The sequence below is a fragment of the Aspergillus viridinutans genome (genome assembly GCF_018404265.1).
Source record: "Aspergillus viridinutans IFM 47045 DNA, scaffold_3, whole genome shotgun sequence".
Classification (NCBI taxonomy): domain Eukaryota; kingdom Fungi; phylum Ascomycota; class Eurotiomycetes; order Eurotiales; family Aspergillaceae; genus Aspergillus; species Aspergillus viridinutans.
The window spans coordinates 233316-243335 of NW_025091219.1; the positions used below are offsets into that span (position 1 = coordinate 233316).

The following is a 10020-nucleotide window of genomic DNA, read 5'->3' on the forward strand; positions in this document are numbered from 1 at the left end:
GTTTCGTTCTCTGCGAGAATGATGAGCCCGATGTTATGGATATCACGATAGTGTCTGCTTGTTTTTTTCCATATTTTTCCTTGTCTTGAGGGTCGGTATGAGTTGTATTCTTGATGTAAAATATCTAGATTTTTAATCTACAAACTTCTCCCGGAGCTCGGTAACCATCATTTTGGAATTGGACTGTCAATAACAAGAACAAATAAGAATAATGAGCCTCTGAAACCAAATGGCGTGACATTGTCTGACTGGTCACACTCCAACTGGCAGTAAACAACAAGCACCAGTTTACCACGTCAGGAGGGAAAGGAAACCATCATACACATCATTCTCCTCCTCCGATCCCTTGCTTCTTAACAACCTCATTCTCATCTTCTTTCACCCATTGCTGCCACCTATAAGTATCAGAGCCATTGCATGGATCCAGTGCAGCTGTCAAGAACATGATTTTGTGCCCAACAGAGAGGTAACAATCCATTGTTTTGCTGGTGTTGTCGAAGAATTCATCCCACCGACGAGGTAAGCTAAGCAAAGCCCCGACGCCATAAACTGGCCATGAGGCTTGAATTCATGAATCAAAATATCTATCTACCTGTCTAGCTTCGATCGAATCCAACTGATTTCTTCAGGTGAATGTGGAGCAGGGAATAGACTTGTGTCGCTGTGTGCCCAGACGCTGGATCCAAGCCGCCAACGTCAGTCTAAAACCGACTAGACTAGTTGGACTAAATCATAATAATAATAATAACAATAATAATAATACGACTGTCACCATGTCGACCAATTCCGACCTTTCGCCGCCATCCTCTCCGTCTCCGATCTTCCAAATCACTCACTGCGCGCAATCAGATCTCCTTCCGTCGTGCGTCTCAATACCTGGCGCCTTTGATACAGACGACGAGGTGTTCGCGTCGGTGGAGGAATTCTGCAACCCTTTTGATTTGATGGTGCAGGACACCACACGGGGAGACCCTCCCCTCGGCAGCAATACAACAATGGACGAAGCTCACGATACAGAAAGCGATATTTACCATACGCAAGATGAGACCACACTCGATTTAGGCCGAGACGACGATCCCACCTCCACGATCGATCCTTCGGACCAGGACGATTCGAATATATCTCACCTCCCTCCCTTGCCCGATCACGATGACAGTAGTTTGTTCCTTTCCAGCGATGACGGGGACCATGAGCGCGCTGAGAACCAGACCTTCTTGGAAGAGAAAGAGATGCGGAGGAAATTGATGGACATGGAGTCGAGTTTCTTACCCGAACCTTCGACAATCGAGGTCGCTACTCCGAACAGGGCCGCGGGTATCGGCGATACTCTTTTGATCGAAGATCCCAGTGCAAATACGCATGAGCCGGCCGCATCGGAGACCAACCAGTCCTCCTTCATGACAGCGGACAATACGAGCCACGACTTGACATCCACTGGCGAGGGGGTGCCGGTTCCGCAGACGCCGAGTTTGGGTCCTCACGACGACTCTACCATGGGCCTGGATGCTACGCCCACTACCGTGTCGCAACAACATGGAGAGGATACGGCCATGGAGGCGATACCTTCATCGCCTGCAGCGGAAGCAGCGGCGCGATCGTCGACCAGAATACAATCTACTTTCTCGGAGGGTTCGCAATCAATCAACAGGGTTGGCCAAGAAGAGGCTGACCGCTCTACGACATCAGATCTGAATCGCTCCATGCAGGCGGCTAATCTAAGTATACAGACAAGTTTTCGGAGCTCATCGTTGGAACGGCCGAGACTTTTTCAGAACGAGAGTGGCCAGGATGCAGAAGCAGCCTCCCGCACAAGCAGTCGAAGGGGCAGCAGGCCACGATACTTGACCAGTCGCCAGTCATCGCATCGCCTCTCATATTCGTCCGTCGCCAGTAACAACACCGAGACTACCAATAGCGATGCGACGCTGGGCGCGGACTACGCCCTTCAGTCCGGTGGCGCGGCCCCAGGCAACTCTCATCCTGCTCAAGGTGACCAACGCAACAACCTAACGAGATCTATTAGCTTAGGTAGCATGGCTTCCGGCATTTCTGGCCTGAGTGACGAGAATGTCATGGAGAGGAGGAATCCCTCCGCAGTTGCCGAGGGTGGCCTGCAGACGCTGACTGAGGAAGAAGGCACATCACAGTCGCGGCCCGGCTCATCTCAGCAGCAGTCGCAGCCGCAGTCTCACCAGGAACACCAATCGCCCGCGTTAGGGGATGATCAAGGGCCAATGACACCAAAGGCGAGGCCTCGAGACAACATTTTTCCAACCGACACCGCCATTGCAGAACGTGTCAAGGACGTGCAAGTACCAAGCGCATTTGTCAGACAGTTTCGGGAAGACTTTGCTGGCCGTTCATCGTCCCCTGAGAAGCGTGCTGGTCTCCCAACTCCGGGTTTCGCGAGGAGCGGTCGAACCATGACGCTCAAAGAGCAAAGCAGCACGATTGACCGTCTGTCGAAGGAGAACTTTGATTTGAAGATGCGCATCCACTTCCTCAACGAAGCACTGAACAGGCGTTCGGAGGAAGGGATCAAGGAGATGATCTCTGAGAATGTCGAGCTGAAGTCGGACAAGCTCAAGTTGCAGAAAGACAATCAGAATTTGAAAAGGAAGATCCGCGACTTGGAAAAGCAGCTCAAGGACCAACAATCGGACAAAGAGTCCATGGCTAACCACGATCCCGACGGCTCCGACGAGGATTCCCGGGATGCCGCACAGGACGAAGAGATTCTGTATCTGCGGGAGAGACAGGAGGCTTACGAACTTGAAATCGAGAGGCTCCGGTCGGAGAGTATGGCTCGGGAAAGCGAAAAAAGGAGACTCGCCCAGATGGTCAAAGCATTGAGTGACAGGCCGATCGGTTCAGAGGCTGGGGCAAGGGAAGAAAGGGTAATAAAGTCAATGTCCTGTAGCGTACACCCCGTTGCTTGGTACTGACATATCGATGCTGCAGGATATGTGGAAGGATATGCTTGACGCAGAAACTGCCGCGCGGGAACAGGCGGAGGAGGAAAACAAGCGAATTAAGGATGAAGTACAGGCGCTTCGGAACGAATTGAACTACGTGATCGCCCTTCCGAGAGCAGGGCAGCGAGACCGCGTGGGATCCATGATCTCGTATACGACAGCCTCTGACAGAGATGTACCCCGCATGCCGACCCTTGCTAGTTCGTCCAGCGATACACTCGTGGAAGAGCTACGACTCCTCAGACAGGAGAATGCGGAACTGAGGAGAGAAGTTAGCGCCCAGACGTCCATGCTCACATCTCGTAACAAGGAGAAAGAGCGCCTGTACCAAGAGATCGAGGAGCTGAAACTTGGTCAGCGTCGCGACGGTGTTCGATCTATCGCTGGAGATAGCATCTTCGATCGCTCTGCTTCTCGGGCCCAGGGGAGATCCTCTTCGCGGGCCAGTGACGGGACAGGACCATCTCGAAGCGACGATGCAGAACGCGAGGACCTGGAACTGCGGATTGGCCAACTGCGTGATCAAGTATCCGCGCTGAAACTGGAGAACCAAACTATCAGGGCCGAGTTAGAAGAACGCATCGCGGAATACGATGCCCTCGACAAGCAATATCAGGCAGACGTAGACGGGGCTGATGAGATGTTCAACGCGTTACACCAAGAACGTGACGAAGCTGAACGAAAAATGAATGACTGCATCGTCAACATGCAAATTATGGACGCCCAGTATAATGAAGATATAGAAGGCCTCGAGGAGGATCTCAGACGGAAGACAGATGAATGTGAGCGTCTGGAGGAGGAGCTCCGGAATCAGGACGAGAACCTCCGGGCATTGCAAGCTGAGATGCGCTCCGCCAGTGAAGGTATCATACGGCTCGAGGAAGACGCGCAAACAAACCTGCAGCGATATGAAACAGTTCAAAGAGAGCTCCAGGACTGTAACCGAGAGATGGAGGCATTGGAGAAGAGTCTTTATGAAGCGAATACGAAGGTGCAGCGACTTACTGTCCAAATCGAATCGAGCCAGAACGAGATTGCGTTCCTGCGAGAAGAGCAAGATGGTGATAAGATTAGGATTGGGGACCTGGAGTCTGAACTTAAGACATGCCAGATGAGCCTGCAGAGCGAAAGGGACAAGGTAAAGGAGCTGGAAGCTCGCATGGCCGAAGAACGACATCAACGCGAAGTCGTAGGAACCAAGGAGAAACAGGAGGTTCAACGCATCATCAACGAACTTAACCGGGAGGCTTCTGCAGCCAGGGAGGAGGCCCGCAGGCTGAAGAAGAGCCTGTCTGCGCAAGAGATCGAAACGGCCACCTGGAGAGAGCGACTCATGGACTTGGAGAATAACCTGAGGGAAACACTGGGCGATCTCACTGGCAGCCGTTCCAGCCTGATTTCTAACATCATGAAGTTACAAAAGGAACTTGAGTCGACAGCCTTGGAGCTTGAGAGCGTCCGGTCAAAACTCGACGAGAAGGAGTCTCTCTTGCGGAACCGCGATGCTCTTCTTGAAAGTCACGGACTCGAGTCTCGCAAGCTGGCTGAGCTCCTCGAACGTGAACGACAGGCCCGTCGGGCAGACAAGCAGTCGTTTGAACAGGCCCTCAAATCTCATCACCAGGCATCTCGCACTATCACTCAGAACAATTCACGCATTACGGAGTTGGAAAACGCCCGGAGCCAGGACCGCAAGCGATTTACCGCGCTCGAACAGCAGTTCAGAGAGCAGCTGAACGAGCGAAACTCCATGCTACTGACAATGTGGAAGCGGCTGTCCGCAATGTGTGGGCCGGACTGGGCGCATTCGAACAGTCTCATCAACGGAAACCTACCCAGCCAAGAGGTGATTGGCAATATATTATTCTGGCCAGGATTCAGCCGCAACCTCTTGCTCGCGGTCAAGACACTGGAGAATGTGATAGCGGGATTTAAGAGCCGCATCAAGGGCGTCGAGCGCGATCTGACCAAGCAGTATCAGACTCTGGAGCATACCTTGGGACTACGCATTAAGAAGCTCGACCGCTTGGAGGAGTCGGTGATGAATTTGCGGGCTCAGCAGCATAGCAGAGGCCAGTCCGGGATGTCGCCCGAGATCGCCAAGCTACGTGGAGAGAACCGGCTGCTAAAGGCGGAGCTGAATCTGCTTCAGTCTCACTCGCGCAGTCGCGGCCCAACATCCGCAGCAGCTGTTGCCGCCGGTATGGGACAAGGCATCCCACGCTCACCGAGTCGAACATTGAACACGGAGTCCGGCGCAGACGCAGAGTCCTCGGCCTTGACCCGCCACCGTTCCGTGATCGAAAAGTCAGCGACGCCCCACCTTTCCAGGAATCCGCACCGGGGTTCGACAACAGGCATCCCTCAGCCATCATCGAACGCGCCAGCTGACGACGCGGGTGCCATCGTCGCCAGTTCGCGCTCACGGCATGCGTCGGGCGACCCGGTAAGCAACGAGAGATGGATCCATCGCTTGAGGGAACTGGAGAAGCGATTGAAGGCGGAGCGGGAGGCGCGTTTGCTTGATCGCAGCGGAGCTCGCAAGCGGCTCGAGGAGCGGGATGCGGAGAACCAACGGCTCCGTGCTCAGCTAGAGAGACAGCGCATGCGGCGAGGCCTGTCGGCAGAGACCTCGACCGACGGCGACTACGATCACGGTCGAGTCCGCAAATCAGAACATTCCGATCCGAGCAACGACGGTGAATATGGCCGTCATAGGGATGAGGAGCTGAGCTCGAGCGAAGGAGAGGGGATATGTGTGGACATTGAAGTCTAAGCTCGACGCACATTCCTGCCCCTTGGCATCGTCACTTTTCCATGTTCGTATTCTCCTTAACATATGATTTTTTGTGCATCTCTAGCGGCTACTTTGTTATTTGTGCGCTCAAGGATGTCATTCGGTGGAACATTATGTCATGTCATGCTTTTATACTGGACGCGATGTACTATATACCCCTTGGTTCTTGTTGATTTCTTGGGATTGATGAATCCGGGCTGTGCATAGTTGAGGAGTAATTGTTCACAAATTCGACGACAGTCGATTGAGGTCAATATCGGATGCCGCCGCATCTTCTACTGGCTTGTGTGTGGCCTTATGGATAGACTGTAGACGGACACCTCGAAAGGTGCGATGACATCTTGTGTCGCGAACAAGCAAGCCGCGACATTTGGAATGAGTTACCCATTACAAGTCGGTTCTTGGGTCTACTCCGCCCTTTACGGAGATTATGCTCACAGTGTCATGGTGAATGATACAAGCCGAGAACTCCCGTGGCTGTTCGCCAATGCCATGTACAGAAAGATAAACAAACCAAATACACAAAACCCATCTACCGCAGCGACACCTTGAGAGAAAAGTCCACGATGGGGGTCCCCTGGTGGATGGAGCTGGTGGAGAGGATGTCCACATCGGGACAGGCATAGGCCGCGGCGTTGGACTCGGTCAGCCCGCCGCTGACCTCGACGAGGAACGCCTTTTGCTTGCCGGCCCACTCCTGCTTGAGCTGGCGGGCCGCGTCACGGACGCCCTCCGGGGTGAAGTTGTCGAGCATGATGACATCGGCGCCGGCGCCAATCGCCGCGTTCGCCTCCTCGAGACTGCGGCATTCGACCTCGACTTTGGTCGAGAACCCGCCCGCCGCCTTGGCCGCCTGGACGGCGCGGGGGATAGCGGCCGCGATGGACTGGGGGTCGGCGGAGCCAGCATCCGCGGCGGAGCCAGCATCCGCGGCGGAGCGGTTGTTGGCGCAGGCCCAGACGTGGTTATCCTTGAGCATGGTCATGGAGCTCAGGTCGTGCCGGTGGGGGTCGGCGCCGCCGACGAGGAGGCCGTATTTCTCGACGACGCGGAAGCCGGGCGTGGTCTTGCGGGTACCGGCGAGAGTGCCCTGCCAGCCGTGGGCGCGCAGGGCGGCCACGAGGGCGGAACTCTTGGTTGCGATGCCGGAGCAGCGGGCGAGGATGTTGAGGGCGACGCGCTCGCCGAGGAGGATCTGGCGGATGGGGCCGCGGACGGTGGCGCAGTGTTTGATTGGGTCGATGGATTCGCCTTCCTTGACGTGCCATTCGACTCTGCGAGCATCAACCATCAGCCTGTTCTGTTCTATTCTGTATTCGGGGGCTTTGTCGATAGGCATACGTGCAGCCCAATTGGGAAAAGACCTCGTCGAAAAAGGGTACACCTGCAACGACACCCTGGTATGACTTAGCATACAGACATTTCCTACTATCAGATTGCTTTCCAGGCTGCGTACCTTGCTCTTCCCCAGTAATCTTGCCTCGCCCTCTGACTCACCGACGACAAACCCTCCATAGTCGAAGCTGGGGCAATCCTCCTCCAACCAAGCGGTGATGTGCCGCTTGTAGCTGCTCGGTAGCAAATGCCGAAGATCTCCGTAGACCGATGCCATCTTGAATATCGCTGTACAAAAGTGCGGTTGAATCGCAGGTCGTCTTTTTCTGGTCACTGAACTCTGTCCGATAAGCGGGTCAAGATGGCTGTCCGGTGGTACAGGACCCTGCAGCGCAATTGGCACGGATACAGACAGGTGGGCGGCCCGAGAAAGAGAGCTGCTACTCGACTGAATTCTGCACGAGTATGCAAGAGAAATGCGTCCCCAGAAGATGTTTATCCAGCATAGAAGTGTGTTGCTATCGATCAACCCCACGCGGGGCATGCATCGGCAACATCCGGGGCGCGTCACGTGGGTCGGTTGGGATCGGAGCCATCTCTGCTATGGACATAACATCACATGACTTACAAATGCAACAGCACTTTACAACAAGACAAGACGGGATTTCGGGTGATGTTCATTTGGACTAATTAGGTAATATTGACACATCAGACTCGATACAAGTTGGATTGTAATCACTTTGGCAAAGAAACAGAACAACGTATGTATCGTCAGGTCAACGAGTCTGTCAAGTGTAAACATTGTGAAAGCAAACAAGTCAACCAGGACGACCAAGGCCGAAGACGAATACGACGAGAAACTTAAAGGCACTCTGGAGTCAAGGAATCAGGCCGCCCAAGAACACAGCCACGACTCAACTCCTGATTGATGTAGTTACTTAACCGCGCTTACAGAGACTCAGGGGTTGATCCGCTGCTTTAGGCAACAAGATTCAGTTGTTGTTGTCCAGATTTTGACCTCAAATCGTCTCATGCCTTGCTTATAAATTCGTATTCGCTACGAGAGCGAGTTTTGCCTGTGAGGCTAGGAGCCTGGGACATACTGTCAGGCTCAGCATGTTGGCCGCACTATCTCGTATTCGCGAGCACTACAGAGTATCGTATAACCACAGCCTCATCCGCTGGTTGATCTGATAGATAGACTATCAGTTGTGAAACAATGTGTGGGGTAAGAGTGCAAGCTGCCAAGCGCAACCAAATTCAAAGTCAATGCTGGTCTAGATGACTTCATCAATCATGCTAGCTCATAGAGGCATCAACAACCTCGAGTCCTCGTAGTTCGGCAGGCCTACACAGCCTCCTTGCGCCCTGAAAACCAACCTTATCGGTCCAGGCTCCAGATATGCTGACCTGTCGGACTTAGGACATATGATCGGTTGCTGACCAGATCTCCAGATTGATAACTCCGTATTATGTCATGGACAGCTGGTGATGGCTGATGTGGTAATGCCGAACACATCAAAGGGCTTGCATGTGTACTTTGTAGATATGTCCGTCGGCGGAGTAAGTACTAGGTCATAATGGTATCTGTTATGCGCATCCAGCTTTTACTCTGGGATGTCGATGACTGGATGAACCATACGCCAAGCAGAAGACATCTGATTCCAGCATTAACCTAGGATGCGCCTCCCGAAGATCGTTAATAATCCTTCCAAATTGAGCAGTAGAAATGCCAAGGTTAAGGGAAGTTGAATGTCTCCGTTCCGGGTCCGCCAATCTTACCCAGAGAATTACACGGCAATCCTCTTTCCGTCCACGGTGCAGTACAGAGTACGCGGTATCTCCGTACAGACATGGTATCATTACGCTACAGTACTGTAATACAGGAGACATTCGTTTTCCATACCGTTAATTACTGCAAGGTATGCGCAATACATTTTACTGAAATTCTGAATTCCACTGGTATTTCTGCCCTGGCAGAGAGTATGGTAGAATGATGGCACAGGCTTCTATGATCACCTTGAATAGTAGCTACCGGCATATATTAAAGCCCATAACTTGAAGACCAGGTCCCTCCTAATACTAATATCAACAGTAAGGTCCATTTTCTCGTCTACCCTCATCACCATTTCTATGATCTATCCTCCGCATTGATACGCCTGCCAATCAACCATTGCCTCGGTTTGCCGAGAGTGTATGGTCATATGGCTTATGCACTATTGGATAGAATAGCACAGAAGACAGAGCACAGCCAGTAGAAATGTTCTCATAACGCAGGATCATATGGACGATCATTGCGCGCTAGAAGACCCATAGACCATAGTAGTCTTCGAGAAGCTCTTGGCATCTCAGGAACGGAAAAAATGAGCCATTTTACCTGTTGTGTTGGTACTTGGCACGGAGTCTGGGAGTGGGATACGTCTTCCGCGGCATAATTCTCAACCTCAGCAGGCCCAGCTCGTCAGATGGCCTGACAGACGCCGTTTTGCGTCGATTTCAAGTGGGTGGGCCCCGACCATCGAACTTTTTCTCATTTCTAGAATAGGTTTGGTCTCTGGATCAGCCCAAGTGGGAACCAGTGAACCACAATTCATTCACTCTCTAGACTGTTATTCTCTAGGGGAGGACGCTGAGGCCTGAGGGTCTCTCGGATACATATCACGGAGATAAGGATAATCGGCACATAGCATCCTGGCTGCTAAGGCACTTAGTCTTAATGCCGCTGGATCGGATGATGCTGGTGGGTCCCGCGGCGAAAACTGGCGAAAATCGCACATGAACTAAGGTAGTCTACGGAGACCGAACCACCGAATCAAAGGACACAATAGGGAAATCTCATCAAGTCAATTTCTGAGCCGTAGCCGAGATAAAAGAGCCGAGATACAAGGCATGTCATAATGTCCCTTACAACGC

General features: G+C 52.7%; 2 protein-coding genes across 2 annotated transcripts; one reads left to right on the plus strand and one right to left on the minus strand.

The window, feature by feature from the left end:
* Positions 1–773: 773 nt before the first annotated feature.
* On the plus strand, positions 774–5751 carry Aspvir_005061 (putative anucleate primary sterigmata (ApsB); the record flags this gene model as incomplete). Its single annotated transcript, XM_043268280.1, has 2 exons — positions 774–2897; positions 2962–5751. 2 exons carry the CDS (start codon positions 774–776, stop codon positions 5749–5751), a joined length of 4914 nt encoding a protein of 1637 aa, XP_043124215.1.
* Positions 5752–6304: 553 nt separating this feature from the next.
* Positions 6305–7384, minus strand: Aspvir_005062 (nicotinate-nucleotide diphosphorylase (carboxylating); the record flags this gene model as incomplete). Its single annotated transcript, XM_043268281.1, has 3 exons — positions 6305–7046; positions 7114–7169; positions 7229–7384. The coding sequence occupies 3 exons, from the start codon at positions 7382–7384 to the stop codon at positions 6305–6307; spliced, it is 954 nt and encodes a 317-aa protein (XP_043124216.1).
* Between the last annotated feature and the right edge of the window lie 2636 nt (positions 7385–10020).